Source organism: Accipiter gentilis, chromosome 17 (assembly GCF_929443795.1).
Source record: "Accipiter gentilis chromosome 17, bAccGen1.1, whole genome shotgun sequence".
NCBI classification, from domain to species: domain Eukaryota; kingdom Metazoa; phylum Chordata; class Aves; order Accipitriformes; family Accipitridae; genus Astur; species Astur gentilis.
Window position 1 is genome coordinate 5,493,036 of NC_064896.1, and position 23,159 is coordinate 5,516,194.

At 40.7% G+C, this 23,159-nt stretch overlaps 1 protein-coding gene across 1 annotated transcript in view; it reads right to left on the minus strand.

Moving 5' to 3' along the window:
* LOC126047305 (lethal(3)malignant brain tumor-like protein 4) overlaps window positions 1-23,159 on the minus strand; it is a 49,009-nt gene that overhangs the window by 25,686 nt on the left and 164 nt on the right. The window contains 9 exon segments of the mRNA XM_049820800.1: window positions 809-960; window positions 1,940-2,031; window positions 2,536-2,671; window positions 3,319-3,423; window positions 4,692-4,780; window positions 5,842-5,899; window positions 7,318-7,489; window positions 8,043-8,145; window positions 11,939-12,092. Of these exon segments, the coding sequence (XP_049676757.1) occupies window positions 809-960; window positions 1,940-2,031; window positions 2,536-2,671; window positions 3,319-3,423; window positions 4,692-4,780; window positions 5,842-5,899; window positions 7,318-7,489; window positions 8,043-8,145; window positions 11,939-12,092 (1,061 nt within the window).

The window sequence follows — 23,159 nt, forward strand, 5'->3', positions numbered from 1 at the left end:
GTGCCTATTCTGACAAAAACAAACAAAAGGAGATGGGGGAGAGAACACAGAATACTGATCGAAGCAGTTCTATTTTGATAAGCATGTGTCTTGTGTTGCTTTCACAAGACAAATAAAGTTAGGCTGTTCATGTAGGTTGGAAAACACAGACCAAAAAGGGAAAATGTTTCCTTGACTAATATTCGACCTGGCCCCAGCATGACGGCTGGGGATCAAGATTCTCAGATGCAGAACAACTGTAGTGGAGGTCAGGACTTAAAAGCCTAAATGTTGGACATAATTTTTATTTTCAAAGGGCCTTAGCCAAACTCCGCTGAAGCAAATGTAAAAGATTTTTACTGGCTTCAGTACTGCCTGCTTCCAAATGTAAGTTTGCAGAGAGACATGCCAACACCCACTACTAGTCCTGGAGGAGAGGATGTTACTAATTCCAGGTGGTGTCACTAGTGGAGCTTACTCTTCCTTCAGCTCTGCCAGAGGAATGGAGAACATGAACATTCCCTGATCTGACCCAAGTCAGCCAGCTTCATTACGTCAAATGTTTTTTACCTAGAATGCTTCACAAGTAGTTCAAGCCAACCCTACTGGTTTTGCACTGAGCCAACTGATTAGCACTCAGACAGCAGGGGAAGCTACTGGGCAACTGGCACTTTGTAAAAACCCAAATTAATTGTTCAGATGCTTGAAAACTCATTTAAGATCCCAACTCCAGTGACTACGTTTAAAATATTAGATATTACCCTTAGTGGAAGAGTGAAATAAACCATCGTCTACTTGCAAATAGGTATTAGCAATAGAATCTCTTTACCAGTAGTCATAACTCTCATCCCAGTTATCAAAATGAATGAGCAGGCGGTTATCCACCATGTCCGTGATGGTTGCGACACACATCAGTGACGGATTCTTCTTGTCCACTGCCTCTAATTTCATTCCCAGACGAAAACCAGAGGGTGTGACAGGCTGAGGAAGAGGACATCAGGAAAAGGAAATCAGCCACTTCTAGGTCAGGCCATTTGAATTACCCTTATAAACTCATTTGTTGCGGGTTTTAACCCCGAAACCCACAGACCAAAACACACTATAGTTACTAGCAAGAGGTCTACAGACAAGATTTCCATGTGTTCTGGCAATGATTGTTACTATTTCTAAAAAAGAGCTGATGTAGCTCGAATACCAGAATCTCCAGGTACACAGCAATACAGATGCAAAGGCTAAGATGCACACGCCTTGCAGTGATGAGTATTGGCTGAGGATAAGCGTGAGCATTGCAGGTACTGTCGTATTAGCGGAGAAGTCAGAGTCTTCAAGAAAAATAGGTGACTTGGTCGGAAGCAGAGCAGAGCTGCACAGTTGGGTCCTGATCATACTGAAGTCAGTGCCCTGTCCATCTGCAGCATCAAATCTGCCGCACTGTGGACTTTGTGTCATCTGACTGACATAAAATGGGAGTGTGTGTTATACAGGAACTGAGGCTAACAACGAAAAAGAAAGCAACAGTGGGTGAAGGATGAAAAATGCGCAAGATCCATAGCCTCGTAATGAATCCCATGGCGCACATGAGTATGCTGCTGGAAACCAGAAATTATTTTGGAAATGATTAAATTAGAGGAAAGTGACACAAATATCTTGACTGTAGGGACACAGCAAAACAGACTGTTGTAATATATTTAATAAATGGTAGAGTAAATCTTTTCCCTCAGTATTAAGGAGAAAGGGAAATACAAATTCTCTCTCTGGAAAGCCAGTGACTGGGGAAAGGAAGAAAAATTGTACTAGTTTCCCATCTTAAAAATAAATCACAGCAGGAAATAGCTTGCATCTGATTGTACCATGGTTGTACCTCTTACATGAGCATATTAAAAACATGTAAATATTCTGGTCAAAACTCACTTAGCATCAGACCTATTTGAAACATCTTGTATTCAATATCACCACTTACAGTGCTGAGAGTCTTAAAAAGGTTTTTTGGAGCTGCTTGAGCTTTGCAATTCTTCAAATAGGAAGCCCAATTAAATTCTCCCTCCTTGAAACCTAGAAAGAGAGATAAAAAGATTGTTTTACACAGCCCCGTTACATTCAGATTGGTTTTTCAGAAATGGAAATTACCTGGGAAGAATATGAACTTTGCATGATAACTGCCCCTCTACAATCTTCAGGGATTATCCATTTCAGCTAAAACATCTCTCTCTTTTTCAGTATAATGCCCAATCATTAATCTCAACCTTCACATGTTTCTAGGAAATTGAATGCAGGAAAGAAGCAAGTTCTGAACCCCCAAAAGACTCCTTGCTTTATATGCTCATCCAATAAAGAGTTTCTAATTTGACTAACAATGTCAATCTTTGGGAATATCAAAAGGAAGCTGTTTTGTTCTTTTGTGAGTCACTATTTTAGTTACACCTCTTCCCTTTAAGCCACTCAGATCAAGTTCCACAATGAAATCACACTAAAAATGAAACATGCAGAGCCAGGACAACTAGTTCTTAGTAGAATTTATGGTTTCTTGTACACCATTCTATTTTTTTTTTTTCATACCTTTAGGAGGGAGCAGCTTATGACTTGTTTTTTCACACCAGCCAACAGGATGGATGTCTGAGGAATCAACATTAACCCAGAAGTCGTAACACTCTGGATAACCATCAAAGTGTAATCGCATTCTGTATCCTTGTACCTATAAGCAGGGGAGCTCTGATTATCATAAAGGGTCACAAAGGAGTTAAAGAAAAACACTAATCAAGCACTCTTTCTGTATTTGGATGTATGGATAAAAGTAAATGTAAGTTCTCATTTATTTCTCGAAAGTCTAGTTTTATTTCTCATCATTTATGTTTCCCAGTTTCCATGCTTCTCTTTCCTCACTTCCAACAGTTGAAAATAACATGGGTTGGTGTAACTTCACTGGCCTCCTATTCCATACTCATGCACACATTCCTGTGCGTCAATAACTGGAGTACAAATGCAGCCTGAGAACATTTATGTCTATATCAGATCAACAGAGATTTCACAAAATTGGAGGCATAAGTGCATTTCAAATTGCTTATATATGCAAGACTTAAGACCCAATTGCACTGTTCTTTTTAATATTTATCCATTGCATGCAATTAATAGGTTTCCTATTGTGAGTTACAATTGCAAAACTCTGACAGTAGGATTTCAGGCATAGCTCCTTAACCACATAACACTATTCCTTTAGTGTCACCTTGAACTCCTCGTAACCATTAATTAATTAAAGTACTATTACTATGTTTACACTTTTTATTGAAAAAAATCGCAAATGTACATGGGACTTTTAGAATCAAAGATAGAAAGAGCAACTACCTCAGCCACTGTGAGAACACAAAATCGAGAGGGGTGTTCAGGATCCAGCCCTTCCAATTTCATTCCAACTTTAAATCCATTTCGGCCTTGTGGGAATGACTGATACTGAGGGGGAAGAAGGAAACATTTGTTTTTAATTCCTAAAGACAAAATCTATTGCAGAGCAGTCATCAGATATACTTAAGGCTTCAAATTTTCAACTCAGAGAAGAAAATTCTATCACTAAATGATTGCTGCTTTAACAGACAGATGCAGGTACAGAGATCAATAATGGCATGATCATTGTATTTCAGATTTACTTGTTATTCTAATTAATCTCTCAAAAACACTAAACCACAAGCCTGCTGCAATTAGCTATGAACAAATCTTTCAGCAGATGCAGAAATGAGCTCTATTCAAACACAAAAGAATCCCCTTCACAGCCCAATGTAGGAGGGCTGGCAGAAACAAAGAGCCAGGAAAGCTAAAATCATTTTGCCTGTGTCAGCTTGAGGTCAGCAGTCCAGACTTTCCCAAAAGGTAACATCTCATCTTCAAATGCTAAAAGGGACAATGCATGTTTGATCTGGAGCCCATTTACACAGTCATTCCAGAAAACTTTTGTGTTTTTCATTTATTTGCAGTCTTAATCCAAATTAAACATGTGAAGTACAGTAAAGGCTTAAAAGAAATCTGAACTGCAATTGCAAATGGCTTATTGCATCCATTGCAGTTGCTTGACTTTACTTCTCATCTCACTCTGTAAGGTGCCAACAGCCCTTGGCTTTGAAGAGCTCACTGGGAGCTGAACTTTTAATGTGGGCTGGTACACTGGAATGCAGAAGCAGCTTCACCAAGGCTAAACTCACCCTCTCCCACCTTCAATGCATCAGACTATGAATGAACACAACTTCCACCTTCCCTCGTAACAGTCGCTTCTCACTGAGACAATCTACAACATTCACAGACCTAACTGACTTGCCATTTTCTACAGAGGAAGGCTGAAAGGGGTGTTGTACAACCACAGATGAAGCAGAGGACATATGAAAAACATTAAGCTGTCCCTCTCCAACGCTACTTGGAGATTGCCTAACAGCCCATTTATCCAGAGCTACCCAAAGCAGATCGAAACAGTCATTGTTTATTTGTGAGTGAGATTCAACCAGCATTTTTTACACCCTGGTTTGGGATGAGACTCACAGGGCAGATGTTTGTTTCCACAGTGCTTCAGGGCTGGAAACAAACGTGGGGGTTTTACTGCCTGCTCACACCAAAACAACTCATAAATGTAACTGCTGGCTTGAGGGTAGTCTCCAATCCTACCTCCACTGAGTTAGCAATACTGTTCTGTTGCCTGAGAAAAACATAGCAAGAGAGTTGAAAAAGCTGCCAACCTCTCTGAACAGTTTTAGGGGAGCAGCTGGCATCCGTTCCTCTTCTAAGTAGGAAACCCAGTTCCATACCTTCTTCTTTCCAGGAACAACTAAGCAATCAAAAACAAAGAGAAAAATGAATGTTTCTCTCAGACGCCTCCCACTCTGCCCTCTCTTCTCTTTCTCCTCCCACGTACACGCCAACACTGTTTTGCTGTTGTACCTCAAAGGAGGCAGTGTTACCCAACTTTTGAGGAAAGGCATGAATTCCAGCAGTAGGAAAACCGTGCTCATTTCTCATTAAGAAAAAAATTATTATATCACAGGTCAAATGAATTGTGGCACCCGGATTGCTGGCATGCTGCCCATGGAAAGTTGCCACCGTAAAGTTTGGACAAGATATAATAACTTAAAATTGTGGAAAATAATTCCTTCTCCTTATATTTCACAGAGAAATAAGGGGTTAGATATAAACTAAAAGACAGCACAGAGAGGCATATAATTGCAGCTGAAATAAACCTAAAACAAAGAAGATGAAAAACCAAGTGAATTTTTTTTCAGTTCACAAGATTTTTTTTTATATATACACACATATATTTATAACCTGCTAATACCACAATGCCTCTACTAGAGAGGCAGCTACCAGTACACAGATGATGAAAACAACAACTTGGGTAGGTGCTTGGATTCATTCTAGTAGGACCACGGTCATACACACAGAAAATTACATTTTAAATGCATATGAAAAATCTCCCCCCAGTTTACATATGCTAACTCCTTTAAGGTATATAATAAATTTAACCCATATTCTATAATCAATCACATGTTGTTTCCAACTTATTTTCTATTTAGCATGTGTAGTCTGTGGTTATGAAGCTCTCCAAAGTCAATGGAAAAAAGATTCTTATTGTCTTCAGTGAGCTTTGGATCAGGCTGTCTCCTTCCAGATCCTCTATACTGTGCCTATCGTGCAGGCAAATCTAGTCCATTCTTGCTAATACATTTCAGAAGACTGGCTGTGGTAAAAGGGTTATGTACCTAATAAGCTATTCTGAATGTGAAATGAGCTCTACTGTCCTTTCCTCTCCTGTTTACTATTATTCATTTTATAATAGCTAGTAAAAAAATAATCTATAAACATTAAAGAAAAGAGACTATGAGCTTAGCTCACCTTGTTTTATTGGTTTAGTGTTTCTGCGGCTTTTCATATTATTTGATTTATTCTTCTCCTAGACACAGATATGTTAAAAAAAAGTTTAGCAATATTGTTTTTTCCTCCCTCTTTGATCATCTCACAATGCAGGTACAATAAGGATGTAACATGTAACTAACAGGACTATTAGCTAGCATTATTTTCTTTCGAATAACCCTGCAAGAACATTAGTAGGGTATGTTACATATATAACTTGATCCTGCAGTATCCCAAAGTCCTTTACAAATTATTTAATATATGCTACTGAAGTTCATTTAAATATGGCTACTGAAGAGCAGCACGGGCCCAAAATCTCCATTACAATACACAGGATTTGCTTTCTGCAATGCAGGATTTACTGCTCATGTAAGCAACCTTACTGTAATGCTCCATTTTCGTTTTCCTTTCAGAGGTTCTTACGTCCATCTATGCCAGGGAATGGATACAGAAAAAAAATCATTTATGAAGCCCTGAAGGAAGGTTCAAGTAACTACTGTCATAGATGAACACCCCAGAAAATGTGGTCTCCCTGTGTCACACTCCAAGCCAGATTACCATTCACATTTCTTCTATGTGGTTTTCAGACTCATGTAATTCACCCAGGGTTGTCATTTCTCAAAACAAACCAAAAAGGGCAAAATCTGAAATGCAAAGCTGCCTGCCAAAGATGCCCCAGAACAGACAGGGGGGCAGTTTCAAACAAGTAGGAGAAGGGGGAAGAGACAGAACGCAAGTACTTCTGAAAACAGACGTACTTTAAAACATCTTACACACATCACAGAGAAAAGCTGGGCAACAAGATGAGTTAAACTGTTCATGACATCAGAAGTTTCAGCTTGCATTTCCAACGAACACCTACCCCAGCATCTCTGCATTACAAAAGCATGTGCAGTATGTGAATATAAATAAAATGGTTCAGGCCTAAGACGCTATGCACACAGTAGCAGTGTGCAGGCTTGCACAAAGAAGGGCCCCTAAAGGGAGTGAGATGCTTAACCAAAGTTAAGAAAAGATCAGGTCAGGACTGAGGTACTTCTATTCATCCGCCATTAATACAGGTTTCTAGTAGTGTAGTGAGTGTGCATGCAAGCACCTAATAAAAAGCAATCAAACTCTGCAGTTTGACACTAATCTTCAATATCACGTAATAGTACTTGACTGTAGTTAGAGAAAGTATTTTGGGGGGCATGTGGTTTTATTACTGTGAAATACACTTGGTGCACAGGGCTATAACTACACCTATAAAGTTACAGTCTGAAATCTTGACCTTGACTTCATATGAGCTATTCACCCTTATGACTAATCAGACCTCAGAACAGATATTCTCATTACTGATGTAAACGAGGACCAGACCCAGACCATTCTCAGTTTGCATCGCACAGTGAAATCTGAGACACAGAATTCTCCCTGCTTTTCACAGTTCTCTTTAAAGAAAATACATGCAGCCTCATTTACCTCATCCTCATCTGCATTTTCCTCGTCATCCTCAGACTCCAGAAGCAGTCTTCTCTTTCTTCTGAGACGTTTGACAGGTCTGTCAGCCTCATTCACCTGACAGCCACTGCTGGTATTAAGATTTCTACTATTTCCCCTGTTTCTGTAATCATCTGCAATGTCTCTGGTATCACTAAACATCCAAAATTGAAAACAAAATCAAATTAAAAGTGCAACAATACTCCTGCAGTATTCCCAGTGTCTCTGTACCTCTTCAGAAGAACGAGGACGCCTGGGCTGAGAACCTAAATAAGTGAATCGTGTCTGCAGGATTTGCCAGATATGTGTCTTTTAAAAGCACCCCAAAGTACCGGCACAGCTCTCACCACCAGAGCAGCTTGAGAGGGTTTTTAATTTTGCCTTTTTACAACTCTACAGAAAGTTAAGGTATCATCCTTATTTGTAGTAGGATGGGGAACTGAGGCATCAAGCACACAACCAGTGTTTCCTCAGGCTGGGAAGAGAAATGAGGACAGAGCTCTAGAGAGGATCTTTCCTCTGTTGGGCATGGGAAGCTCAGGAGTAACAGGAAAGTCATCAGCAGAGCCGTACAGGTGGCACTGCCTCAGCCATGCCATGGTAACACTTGCTCTGAAGATTTCACTCACAGCAACGCTCTTCTCTAACACAGTGTTCTCTTTAAATGTTTTTAAACACAGAACAGGAAGAAGCTGGGGTTTCTTTACCTGTGCTGCTGGGAGCCTGTTTGAGTACAAAACTTTCCATTCTCAAAGCAATCCATTTGCTCACAGGTTTGGAAATCAGAGCAGGGCACGTGTTCTCTGGGCACTGTGGAAGCAAAGAAAGAGGAAACTATTAAATTAAAATGTTAAAACACCTTTCATGCAACTAGTTCTGTCAAAGTCCTTTACAAACTTTTATTAAGTGACCCTCAGTATCCCATGGTGAGGGAAGTAATTATTATCTGTGTGCTGGCACATAGAAAGAGTGTACCACCTCATTAAAGAAAAAAACCCTTTTATCAGTAATATTTTAATTCTGGAGAAACCCTGCCCCCATAAAAGTGATAAAGGAGGATATAAACTCAAGGCTATAACCAGGACACAGTTACAAATCTTTTTATACTTCTTTATTCCTAGTAACCCTCTAACTTGAAAGACAAATGTCAAACAAGTCCATCGTGTTTGGATAATTTTAATACAACTGGTTAACTTTAAAAACTTTCACCTTTACGTACTTTGTACATATGAAAATCCTTCATAGGCAGCCTCTAAAACCAGCACATTATTGATGGGATATTAGAAACAATTATTTCTGTATCTAGCAAGGGATCTATATCAATTTTTCATCTGAATGAAAGCATGAAAATGTAAGGAATAACTCCAATATATCATTTATGTTTACTTTCTCCTATGATTTCAGTTCTTCCTAATGCAAATTAATTTATGTTTAATATTTTACCAAAACACAATTACAGTGATACCCATTACCAGGCATCTGCACTATGCCAATGCATACTTTGCTCAAGTAACCTGACATGCAAATTGTGCTCCTACGTATACATCGTTCCTATTCTGCATTTAGTGGCACCGTTTGTGTGCACTGGTTTGATAACCCATTTTTGAATGCACCATTAAATGCTTTAAAAGAAAAAGAGAAAAAACACAACAAACCACAAAATCCAGAACGCTGAGATATGAGTCACTTTGCTTTTTGTTTAAAGCCATTTTCATAGTCTCCTTACCAGTACTTGTACTCATTCTGCTAAGACGACTGACATTTTTCATTTATATTTGATTGCTCCCTATAGCCCAATATGGATGTCAGATGGTTCTGGCTGGAATTGGGCAGACAGACTGCCTACGCAGAGAGTGCACGCATGCCTGCTTGTATCACAACTTAAAGCCTCTCGCCGTGCCATTGGGGACCAATGATTCCAGGCAGGGAAAAGACAAAACAGGGAAAACCTGCAAGAACCAAGAGTGCTTGAAGAGCTCTGCTCAATTAGAAGTCACACTGATCTATGGAATACACTTGGACAAAAAGGGTGTGAAAAATTCTTAGTGCTGAGGTGTCCATGTAAGAGCCAGTTCTTCACCTGATAGATTGACATCTCCTCAGCTTGCACAGATGAGGAGAATGACCCACAATCAGCAGGAGTGTAAGTGAATGCCTGTAAGTGTAAGTGAACCTGCAGAGCTTACAATGAAATTCGAGATGAGAAAAGCCAGCAGGGAAGACAGGTACAAAGCCTTCCTACCAAAACCCAGAAATAGTTCCATCAAAATCCTGGGGAAAACCAACTGGCAGACACTTGTCCAGGCAGGCAACAAGATGAGAGATAGTTCTCTCCTCAAAGAAGAAATTCCCTCCATAGGGATGTATGACTTCCATGATGTAGCTCTGCCTTGACTAGGGATCCAGCATCGCTAACACAGACCTTATACAAAGAGTTAATGTCCTTTAAATTACTGCACCAGGATGCACTGGTGATGTTGAAGACATTGAGACACTGAATAAGCTCCAGCTGCTGTCCTGTGATGCCTGTGTGTCCCAAGCTAATTCTCAAGTCTCCTTCCACCACCTTAGAAGAAGATGTTTCAGTACAAGGCATCAGGCAAACCTATCAAAGGCTCCCTATGCCACAACCACATGCTGTCATGTTTAACCAAGAGCATCTTTTAAAATATGACCTTATGCTGGATGGCTAATGGTACTCTTGGGATGAGAGCACTTAATCGTTACTCACTCCCTAGCACTGGTCTCCATTAGTACCCTCTAGAATACACTCAGGCACATCTGTGAGGGAGCTCTACTGAAATGGTGAGTAATTTAATCAGAGGAAACTAGTGATTTACCAAAGTGAGGCTCGCCAGCTTAACCGAGTGGTCTGGAATGAAGAGCTCAGAGGTTATGTAAATATTCTGTTTAGAGCTACTCGTTTCTGGATAAACAGAGTAAGAACAGGTCTGCAAAGAACTGAGATATTTCTTGTCCATTACATTGATGTGCATGTTGCAGAAGATTTTAGAAAATTTAGGACTATAAGATTGTTAGAAATTAATATAGAATGGGTTAAGGTTATTAATGGCAACAGAGCTGCTCAACAGGCCATGAACAGTGTTCTCAGCCTGCCCGCCTTGTATAGCCCCAATTCAGGACCGGATTAAAACCCAGTCAAACTAATCAGTAGAGACAGATGAAACAAAAGATGAAAAATCAGGAAGATACAGGTGCGTAGCTGGGGGAGTGAACAAGATATGTAGAACTTACAAAGATAAATGTGGAATAGTTAATGGAACAACCAGAGAGTTTTCAGAATTGTGTAGGTACGAGAGTTCAAAGTAAAGGGGATGAGAAGATGACTGACCCAAGACAGACTTTGAAACTCACACGATGATGACCGGACAGAACAAAAGAAGAATGGATAAGATGATGATGAATGATAACGACATGGGAAGCGAGATCAACTGGAAAATTACAAAGACTCTGGACAGGGATAATGGGTAGTAAAAGGGTATATAAGACTGAGAAATTTTTGGAAGGTTGCCATTCACTGCAGTGGTGGCCCAACTCTGAGTAGTTCACAAAGCAAACCTAGAGAAACCCATGACTGAAAATTCTTTAACACATGTCCAGTAATATGCTTGTATTATCCTGTTAAAACTCAGTTTTCCCCTAATTTCAATTACAGTAGCCTTGGAAACCTCAAAACTCTTATGGCTAATAGTGTAACTCTTGGCATGAGCCAGGTTAGAGGAGATTCTCCAGGATGTTCTTGCAAAGATAACTAACACTACTGGGAATTCATCCTGAGCCAGGAATCCCAGTTTAGCACAACTCTGTGCCATCCATTCATGCTCCATGCTGTGTAATGCATGCAACCAGAGAAAGGAAAAACGCTGGAAACTCCCGTCACTCCCGAGAGCAGTCAGCTAAGGCACAGCTATATGAGTAAATCAGACAGTGCCAGGTCCTGTAACTAAGCCACATGCATCTTTAGCCCAGGGCACCCAGCACCATCTCAAGCAACTCCCAAGCATGATTCAGGAGTTAGCATGGAGCTGAGATGCTGCCCAGCGGGTGCAGCCACTCTGTTCTGGAGGCTGGGAGTATTTAATAAGGTACATATGACCAGACCATTCCAGTCTCAAAGCCCCCAAACAGGCAGTTTGGTTTAATGTGGATGCAGACTTAATTGCTGTCATGGCAAGTAAATCACTGGTGTTACGGAGAAACACTGATGTCAGTGATGATCCACTACCCTGGAAAGAAGGGGGTCCAACTTCCCAGAATCACCACTTAAAAGAGATCCCAGGATGTAAGTTAAAACTCAGCGTGAGAGGGATTTTTGACTACATCGACAAATCTAGCCCAGAACATTCATATAACCACACTTACCTTCCACGAAGGCAAGCACAATGCGTGTGCCAGGTACTGTTATGACTATGCAGTAATTACATTCACTCTAAATACTCCTAAAATGTTCGAAATAAGACAGTGACTCACTCCACACGCTGCGCCAGGGAGCACCACTCTACTAAAATACACATTTCAGTTAGACCTGTTTCTAGAAGCTTTTTCAGAAACTGTATATTCTCTTCCACAGCAAAAAGCTCACCTTCCAAATCAGGGCTAGAGGCAGTGGAAGCGTTGATAGCAGCAGGAGCAAAGCTGGTTGGGCTGGCATTTACTGCTGAGGCTGAAAGAGTTTTTATGGCTTCTGCTTCTACTTCAGTAATGATTTCTAGCAATCCAAACTCATTTAAACGGAACTGCAGGTAAGACAAGAAAGCAAGCAAATAAGCAGTAGTAAAAGGGTTAGGATGGGGGACAGAAGGAATAGGATTCCCTGAGGAGCAACTAGGTAAGGGACAAAACGAAATGGCTGAATGTACATTAAAAAGCATTTAAAATAAGTAACAATAAAAGTGAGAAACACGCAACTCCTCCTCAAAATGCCACCAACAGGCCCCCAAAAAACCCCAACAATGCATTTTGTTGTCAACAAAGGAAAGCAATGTTAATTCCACTTGCTTTGGATGTGCTCCCCTTATAAAACCTGGACTTCTGATGAACACATCAGAATAAATACCATCAGAAAAGCAATTTAACCCAAAACTCTGCAGGCCCAAAACTCTGCTCTGACAGTTCAAATTCATCCAACAAAGCACTATTACATGTATTACAGCAACTTCCCTAAAATCTCAGTGCAAGCAGGAATCACCCAGCTGTTGACAGAAAGGTCACATTCCAGTGGAGAACTTGTCCGATACATCCTCCAGCTGGTGCTGGCTGGGCTTTAAACACCTCAGAGCACAGCTGGGACTGCACAAACACAGCAAGCATCTGGAGCTGCAAGAGGCCAAGCAGTTCTCAAACCTTCTTCAATGACACTTGACAGTCTGGTGGGAAATGAACTTCCTAGAGGAGCAGAGGAATGTGGGGATAGGCAGAGGCAATACTGTTGAAGAACAGCAGACACAGAGGAATAACTAGCCTTTCTCAGTTGATAAGCTCCTCCTTGCACAGGCTTATTAGTGAAAGCCACAGTGGGGCCCTGACCCAAAGGCAGAGGGGAGGGTCTCAAGTCCAAACCAACTGTTTCCAAACAACCTAGACATACACTCATCAGAAGCCACAGGCAGCGCAGGTGGGTAGGTGACACATACCAGTACAGCCAGGAGTCACAGTATCCAAACTCCAGTCCCGGCTCCCCCACGTTTTGACCCTTAAGAAACCCTCCATCAGCTGCTGGGTTAGGTGACCCTCCCACGGAGGTTCTGCTAGCACACCCATCCTTTGCTCCCAACACAGCACCTACCTACCAATCCTGCACACAGAACGCCTGTCCTACTACAGGCCAAGAGTAAATTCAGATGCAGAACAAGAAAACCTCTCTAGACACAGAGCAAAGTGCTTACACCATGGGGTAGCTATGGAAAAGGAACAATATGTGGCAGACTTCAGAGACTCTTATCCTTTAAGCTTAAAAATTTTCTTAGGCTATGAAGAAACACTCAGTGCTCCAGATAAAATTATTAAAGTGTGCCAAGTAGTGTCAATTCAATGTGTATCTTTTACTAGTCCCGATCTGCAAAGGCAACCGAGCACCAGAAAAAAAAAAAAAAAAAAGATTTTTACAGATCACCTTTCTGATGAGCAAATAGCTCTAGATTACTCACTCCTTGATCTTCTTTACTGTCTGCAATACGGAGCTACTGAGCTCCAGAATGAAAGATACAAGTCAAAGGTGGGTTGAATTTGCAACCTCTGCTCCAAAGCTTTTATTCACAGCACTTTATTAGTTTGGGATCTTTTCTCAGCCATCTGCTCTTCACTCAAACCTGCTAAACCCAGTTTAAAAGCATTTGCTTCACCTCTGAAGCAGGGCTCCTCACTGCATTGAGAAGCACCATTCTTCCTCTACTCCTGCATACTTCCTGGGCTCAGGATCCTGCCTCCAGCACCCCATCAAAGCCTTATTCCAAACATTCTTCCCCCTCTTCCCTCTTTTTTATCTGAAGCCTGTATTTCTTAAAGCTTCAAAGATGCTGGACTTGCTTCTAAAAAGCTCACTTCTTCCTCTCCAGCCCTGAAGAGACAGAACATCATTTTTATTTCAGCACCAAGAGAAACAATTCATTTCAAAGAAATGATAATCCTAAGTGGACTAAGTTTCTTGCAGGAGAACATCCAGTTTAGAGAAGAAACCTATGACTTTCCCCAAATGCCAGAAGAGCAGCAGCACAACAGTGCAGATCCCAGGGGTTCCTTGCTATGGCTGATAACGGGCAGCTCAGCATCATGAGCAGAAGGTCAGTGGAAGGAGCATCTCCAGAGTTCTACGTGCCATTAAGCAGCAGAGCTCGCATGAAGCAGAGCTCGCAGCTGGAGGTGGGGAAGGGTGCCAATGTCATTTTGTATTAGCAGATTAGTCTCTGGGGTAGTGACACTCCTGCATACAAATTAACGGTTCTTATTCAGCTCAAACCAGTAAAGACAGCAGGCTGTTATTTCCTCCTTTAATAATTTCATGGCGTACCTGCAGCCACATGAACTGGTGAAGCCCAGCCCCAAGAAAACATAAGTTTGCATTAGAAAAACAACGAGCATCTTTATTAACAGTCTCTGATCTGATACTGAAGACTGGCTGATCCATGGAGGCAACCGACAGTTTCATCCAGACACTCTTCAAGGCAGTATCCCTCATTCCTAAGTTCTGAAAATGCATAACTGTGTTACTATCAGAACTGCATCTTTCTTTACACAAAGGAGTTCAATATAGCATGTTTGCTAGTATGAAATCCACACAAACCCTCCAGAAACTATCTGTCCTTCCTGAGAATTTTCTGAAGAGAATTAAGGAAAAATGTATTTCATTGTGCATGCAAGAACTGGAATATAGCAGGAAGAGAAGGGAAAAAAGGATTAAACAGCAAAAGCGAAAAAAGTAAGTGTTTGGCATCTTATGACCGAAGTGGCTTCCTGTGCAGCTAGTTATCATATTCCAGCTAAACATTTCTAGCAGACTCACTAACTGTGGTACTTGGTGCTCTTATACTTGTCCATCCAATATAAAACAATACAATATTATTTTGTGTCTTTCAGCCTAATAAATAATGTGGTGCTTTGTTGATTCTCTACTATTACAAGGAATCAATAAAAGTGAAGCTGTTTCTGCAAAGGAACATTACTGCTGTTTAAGAAAAAACCTGTGGCAATACACTGTTAAGTTCCTTTAAGAAGCAGAAGTATAATGACTTTGATTAAATACAGGGCAAAAGTTGGGCCACTGCAAAATAATCATCCAAAGGACCTCCTAGAAAGTGAGAAGACCCAATTCCATGTCAGTTTTATGGGAGTGTAAACCACTGATCTCAAAATACTCCAAGCATGCAAGTTCATCCACGTTTTCTCGACATCTGCTGGCAGAAGCATTTTCCTCATAGCCAAAGCGAGGTCTGACAGCCCATGTAGAAGACTTTTCTGCACAAAGGGAGGAGGAGGAGGGAAGGAAGGGGAAGACTGTCAACACTTCCAGAAGGTGGAGGTCCTGATTCTGAATGCCTGATGTGATACCAACAACCTGATTTTTCAGAGCTCTCAAGTCCCTTCAGCTCCAATTTATTTCACTTGGAATTGATATCCCGCCCCCCCCCCAAGATTCAGAACTTGCAGCCTTGAAGGCAATTTTATGTATTCATTTTCAGACATCAGAAGTGCAATCTGAAGTAACAGTTGAAGGTAATTTGGGAAACTGTCAACAGACTCCCTCATCTAACATAGAACACCATGTTTGTGACCATCAGATCTTGGTTCTGATTTACTCAAGAGCTGTATTTGTCACTATCGTGAATACATAAGATACAGACAGCTGTCAAAAGCTACAAAAAACAATCACTGATGTGAAAAGAACCTAAAGACTCAGCCCCACAAGTTGAGAAAATTTGTCTTTCAGAGAAAACATCTTTCTCATGCTGGGCTGAAATTAATGGGATTTCTTGCCTGAGTATGTTGTATGGACATTACTGAGAATTAGGAAGATCAGGCCCATAACTTCTATCAGCAGAAAACAATTACTTAAAATACTTCCTGCCTTTAGAAATCAATAGAGCAAGAAATTAGAAGGGGAGAGGGAGTATCACCAGGCTTTCAGAAACATTACTAAAATTTCACTACTTCCTTGGTAATGCCAACCCAGTTGTTTAAAAGTGTTTTCTCTGCACAATTTTTATTTGCAAACATATTGCAAATGTTCTGTGCTGCCAAAGGAATGGTGGCCACTCATGTATTGTGTTCCTTGGTTTCTTACTTGTATGTTGCTACCAGGCAAGGTACCAATGCCGTCTTTCCAGTCTAAGGCATTCAATGTATCGTAGTCTGCTGTCGGGATGCTGATGGTTCTCTCCAAGACATTCTGTTCCATCTTTCTGCTTAGCCTTTGGGCTCTTTATTTAATTTTAAGAAAGAAAACTAGGGTGTGAAAACAAAACAAAACAAAAAAAGAGGCATAGAATAAACAGGCCTGTTGCTTACATTTCACCAAGGGTTTTCAGAGCAATACTACTTTCAAAAGATGGGAAGAAATGTCAAACTTGCATGTTGCCCATGACACTTAAGTAAATATGAATAGAAAGTTAAGAGCATTAAGCATATGTGCAGTTTGAGGACAAAATGATAAACCAGTAAGTTTTAACAGTTACTTCATTTGTATGACGTTTTTGCCAATTACAGTTCACTGGCAAGATCCTGGGGTCTCTGGATTCAGTAAAAGCTTTGGTCTGGATATTAGGAGTAGCAGGATTTAAAATTACAGAAACACAAATATACAGGTGCATGCACAAACTCATATACTATAGACAAGTGACAAGTCTGTACAGCTCTGGGGGGAACAGCAGCATCTAACGGCTGTTGCCAGGTCCCTCTATACTGCTATAATGCCAAGGCTCTACGCCAGAAATGCTATAAAGCTCTTAAAACGCTTAAGCTCCATGTATTGCTTTCACATCCCAGAAAATACACTAATGGGCTCCATTAGAAGACCTGACTAAAAGCCATACTGCTATATGGGCTCCCCATATCCAATTACTCAACTATTTTTGCGGTAGACATTAACCAAACACTGACCATAAATTAACTGCACGTTCCTGTCCTTTAAACATAACCTGAATATTTTCAACCTATAACTGCTTGCTTTTAAAAAAAAAAAAGAAAAAAAGATTCACAACCTTCCCTTGGAACGGTTAGCTCTACTAATTTTTCCAGTGCGAGAAAAACCACTGATGTTAAGTTCGAAAAAGCACAGGCTAGCTGACAGGTCTAACTGCATTCCTGTGGGAATGGGTCAAAACTGCCCATGATGGGGGTCTTTGCTCTGACATTTGAACACCGGAGTTCAACAAGGTCACTCTGAGCTCTTAACTAGAGTTAACAGAGTTAAGAGCAGGCATCATCCAAGGACCATGTGCTTGATCTGCCTTTGGCAGATTGTTTCTCTCCTTTAGCACCGGAAAGTGCCTTAAGACACATGGCCAGGGCAGGGTTTTAACTGCCGAGTGCTTAAATTAGGGCAGGTGAATTCCGCTCTTGATCGGAAGCCTTCTACATGCTAGACCATCTACCTACAAGTTGAGAGTGTAAGTTTAATTCAGCCAAAGGCAAACCCACAGATCTGATGTAGGATAATTTATGACATTTGAGCATTCCTGCAACTCTAATTCAAGCATCACAGCTCTTTATGATTATCTTAATTGGGTCAAAAGCAGGACAGACCTTTGTAAACTGCAATACCAAGTATCTTTGGGTATCACAATCTAATCCCTATAGGAGGAGTTCCTCCTCTTTTTTTTTTTCCCTCCCAAATATAAAATTCCAGCTACTTACAATCCTGCATAATGGCGAAGATTAGTGGCATATAGGCTAGTCAAAACGAGTCAGGAGGGTGAAAACGGGAGCAAAGTGGACCAGCAGTCAAGCTGCAGAAGCCAGTTCGGCTTCCAGCAGTTCCAACTGAACTGCAGGTGCGGAAGATCCGCAGTTGGTGTCCTTGGCTACGTACACAGAACAGATCAGCATCAGCACTGCGTGCCACGGCTGTATGGAGATTTATGAACTGGACTGAATCAGCCTTATGTAGGGTGTTATTGAACAACTGTAGTCAAAGGCTCGCCATACATTAATATTTGATGTAGCCTTGTATATCTATAAACACTTGTTTGCAGCCAGTGTTTTGATGCCAGTTTCAGCAAGGGCAAAACTATCACTTTTTAGATGTTACTCTTTGCATTCAGGCTTTAAAAATAAAGAAGCTCAAACACCAAGACTATTTGCAGAGCTCCCCCTGGGAGAAGGAGTTTGGAAGATACTTGAACAGAAGTTGTAGAATTTATTTAAAACTGGGCAAGGAAAATTGTCAAAAATCACAATGCAGAAAATAATCTTGTACTAACCAGAGAAGATCTGATACAATAATGGCCCTTTTTCATCTCTCTATTTTATAAATCCAGTAAAACTCCTAGAAAAATATAATAAAGAAATTACTTTTCTTATAATGCTCCCTATCAGTAAAATCTACAATAAAAATCAAGATAGCCCAATAAAAGGAAGCAAGCTATGCAATTAAAAAGACAGCAGAAACTAACTTGAAAAATTTTGAAGAGCAATAGTCAGGCACAAATGTTCCCCATTTGTCCGTATTTGTGATTGCTTTTCATCTTTAACATCTTAAGACTCAGAAACATTAACGCAAAAGAAGATATAGCAAAACTAAGATGAGTCATTCAGTCCCAAGTCGCAGATTCAGATTTATGAAATGATAAATGACTACCATGCTTGCAGAGATAATGGCTCATAATTAATATGCTACCACCCAGACCTCTGTGCTTTAGATAAGGGAATCCATAGGCAGAGGAGGTCTGAAATACTCAAGTTTTGATCTTGTTTCTGCCATGGAACCACAGTGCAGCCTTGGGAAACTGCTTCATCATTACTGTAGAAAAGCAGCTTTGGCTTTTAACATCCATTTTGCCTTAGTTAGGAGACAAAGAAAAAAAAAAGGAAAAAAGCGTAAGTTCATACCAACAAAAGTGTGAAGGCTAAATGGGTGGATGGGGGTTCACTATATTTCTCTATACGCCATCAGATCTAATGGGAAGAGAAACATTTCAACAGAAATCCCATTTCATATGCTGCCTGGTTGATTTCCAATGACATGAGGATTTCAGTGTCTTTATATAAGGGTAAATGTGAGAGAAACAACGGTGCAATAAACCCAAAGATTGTAAATCAAGTAACAACACTGAAGTTTGCAGCCCTTCTGGCTAAGCTTCCATGTACCAGGAGGCAACATTCCATTCGAGAAGCAGCTGTCACCAAGAAAACCATCTGATACTATGCTGTTCTGGGAATAACCGACTTACAAATCACCTTTCTTCACTGAAACAGCAAGGGAAACCTAGCAAAGCTGGTCATTTAATTCAGTGTAATATATACGCACTCAAAGCGAGTTGGCATTCAGAGCTCCATGCATCCCCAGTTTCTTGTAAGATTTGGCAGTGGTGTCTAACACCCAACGCATTAGATCTGCCAGTCACTCTTATGACGTTACTGGAGAACTGAACTGCAATTTAAACAGAAACAAACAAACAAAATAATTCATGACTTCTCGCAGGGCACAACTAATCTGGTTTCAGGAACTGCTTTGAACACTTACCACTTCAGACACAAAAATCATTTGCCTGTCCTTTGCTATGGTGATGACTGATGATACTTTACTTACCCATCAAAACCTATTACTCACCTCGAGCAAGTAATATTTTGCAAGGCTGAACTAATACCACTACCAAAAACCCCCAGCCTCACCTCCAGGACCCTCATCAGTCAGGGACTGAAATGAACTTTCAGAGCTTGCAATGGAACCATACCAATGTCACAAGAGAAAGCGTTAGTCACCAGCAAGCATTTAACAGCGTGAAGAAGGCTTAAGTGCTTTCACTATCTATGTCAGTGAAGAAAAAAAAAAAAAAGATAAAATTCAGAATTGAGGAATCCCAAGCTCCACCCATTGCACTCCTACTAATTTTTGTTTCTCAGGAAAAGAGAGAAAAATTGTAACTACAAAACAAGGCAAATATTGCTCTGAAAGATTAGCGAGGGAGGCCTTGGGCTTGCAGCATGGGCTGGAACAGAGGAGAAGCAAACACTTTTTGTCTTAGCTCCGCCGCAGGACTGCTAAGATAAACTGCTTTGGTTTTCAGGAGTTTGCCGTGTTCATTTGTACAACACAGCCCTTTCAAGGTTACCTTAAGTACACATTAATGTACGGATTATGCTTAGGTAGCACTGTGCTGGGAGACAAATAAATAGGCACCATGTCAATGTGACTTAAATAAATTTATAAGATCAGACAGCAATATTGTGAGTTTACTCTAAACCCAGCAGCTGATCCCAGTATTAAGCCCAAACCAGCATTGTAGTTCGTAAGCTGCTATCTCTTGGTTTCTTGACACAGTTGTGTCAAACACACACACACATACATATTTATTTCAGCTGTTTAAAGAAAAGCACCCACACAGGCTGTGGCTGCTTACTACATGAACGCACTTTCTGCAAAGCACCTGTTTCACACACAAACCCATTCCCCGCGTTGCTGACGTACCAGCCAGCTTTCTCCACAGAGCACACTGAAAAGCAAGCGTGCAGCAAGTCGGCGGCAGCACGTGAAGGCTGAGAGCGGCGCTGCCTCACTTCTAGTCTAACTATCTCCATCTGCAATCATACTCATTCTGTTACCTTTCTCATTAGATTTATGTGACATTGTGAAGCCAGCAAGGAAGCAGCCTTCCTCCTGTCCTTTCTGCTGCAGGAGCTGAACAAGGCACTCAGTACTATGCTGCTGAGCATTTCAACCTATTCCAAATAGAAGGGGAGGGACACAAAAGAAGGTACAAAACCTATTTCCATGTCCACAGAGTTAACGCTTTCTGTTTACTGAAAGCGAGGACCAGAAGCACATCTTATCACTTTCATTAAAAGCATTTGGTGCTGAGCTGCTTTTCCCCAGCTCTTCATCTCCTCCTGCTTGCGAAGAACAGTGGCTCTGGGGGAGGCACCCAGCCACTGACAAAGCCCTGTGCAAACCTCACACTCAATGGGCTCAGCCAGGAGGCCCAGGGATGTCTCCTCGAGGCCTGAGACCGTGACACTGCTAATCCCAGTCTCTGGGAACCACTTGTAACCACGATAACACTTGCACATGCTAATGAACGTCACCCGGTGCCACAAAGAAATCATATACCATCAAAACTGTCACGTTCAGAAGAAGCTCTGCGCTAGCAACCCAAAGCACTCCCTAGCAAGACACTGGAACTTCTGCCGTTTCTAAACCTGATCCAATTTCTACAACAACAGATGCAAGATATAAATACTTTCTGTCACTCGTTATCAGAACCATTTTCACTCAAAACTTAATGACCTGTAAGGAAGCCATAAGATTTGTGATTCAAGATAAAGTCAATTTTGTGACAACATAAAAGTTGCAGTGCTGGGGGCAAAAAAAGTGATTCTTCCAATGGCAAACTAAAAGTTCAGTCACACCACTTACATGTTTAACTAAAACACGAAGAATTAATTTTGCAGTAAAACATGTTCTTAAAGTAGAAGTAGTTAATGAAAACAATCAAGAGGAGCACGACATTACCCACAACTTTTTGTTGTCCTCCAACATTTCTGGCATCTATAATGGCTGCATGTTGGGTGTAGGCTCCCAGATAGACCCTTTAAAGGGATGTCAAATCTCTGCACTAGTTATTTTATTTGCTTCTGTTCTGAAGCCACTTTATTATGTTGTACTTTTCTGAACACTTAAGAATTCAGAATAATACGGAATAATTAAGGTTGGCTATCTAAACTCAAAATGACTGGTGTTAAGGGGACTAGTCTTAAACTCCAGAACTACCAGTACCTACTCCACAAGTTCTTCATGTGTCATACTGACACCAACAGCAATTGTTCCATCTTGAATAATGCATGCCAAGTACTTCAAAAGAAAAAAAGTGCACTGAATTGACGAAGCAAGCTTAAAAAATACAAGTAAGTACAGGCTTGTCTTTCAGATCCATTTGATGCTGAAGTCAAGAGGCAGAACCAGCCATAGCGCTCATATACTCTGTACATAGTTGTGCAACAAAAATTGCAAACCAGATTTTTCTTCTAGTATTTGTTTTCTAAATAGCTTGGTATTGCAGTCTCAGTAATGCAGTTTAATCTGGCGCAGACGGCCATATAAAAACATCCAAACTTCTTTCAATTAAGCATCACATACCTTCTTTGTGTTTAATACAATGAGAAATTGCAAAAATACTGCTGTCCCTATTGCAGAAAAGGTTAGGTCAAAAATGAATCTTAGAAAATCATCTGAGTCTGAAAAGTGAAGTGTTTAGTCAAGGAACTAATTAAACAAAAACCTGGAGAAGTACTTTTTCAGATAATATGAAAAAAAAGCACAGCTTGCATGCATACATACATAAGCCATTTTCCAACCCTCCTTTCCCATCAGAAATTTCAGCAAGTACAGATGGATTAATACCACAGTCATAAAGGTGAGCGGGGGAAGAAAATGTGCAAATTTTGTAAGCAATATTGCTGCTATTGATCCAACAATGCACTGAAGTATATGCTTAGTCCTACTGAATTTCCTAAAGGATTTTGTGCACCCTTTGGAGCTTCACTGAGAGCATCTATGCAAGTGCCCAGAACCCCACGCTTTCTTTACGTCAACTACATCAACCAACTTTCACCTTGAAAAGTTATAACCCAAATTTCCAGCTAACTTTTTAAAAAAGAGAAAAAACCTCACCCACAATCCACACAGAAGTACCATTTTCCAAATGTGATTTATAAACATCTTGTGATTTATAAAACAAGGATAAACAAATGATACCTTGGGCTCTGATATCCCTGTATCAGGTTTAGTACAGTGAGTTACAAACCAGAGCTGAGATGCTCATTTTCTCCATCAACCCAGTACCATCCCCAGTCTTGCCATGCTTGCTCTCTCAACTGAGTGAGCAAGGGCAGCTGTAGACCCTCTCCAGGCATTTCAGAGGCAATTCCTTCTCAACACCCCTTCTGTAGCCAAGGGTGACCCACTGGAAGTACAGAAATCTGCACCTGGTTTCAATACAAGTGAATGACAATGAAAAGGACTCTGAGCACGTAAGGGCCTTGCACTGTTTGAAATAAATTTTTAAAAATACACCTTTATGGGACCGACCTTTTTCCTATGTATTTACTATATTTAAAAAAACCCCTTAAGTCATCCAGTCCTATGCTATCTCATT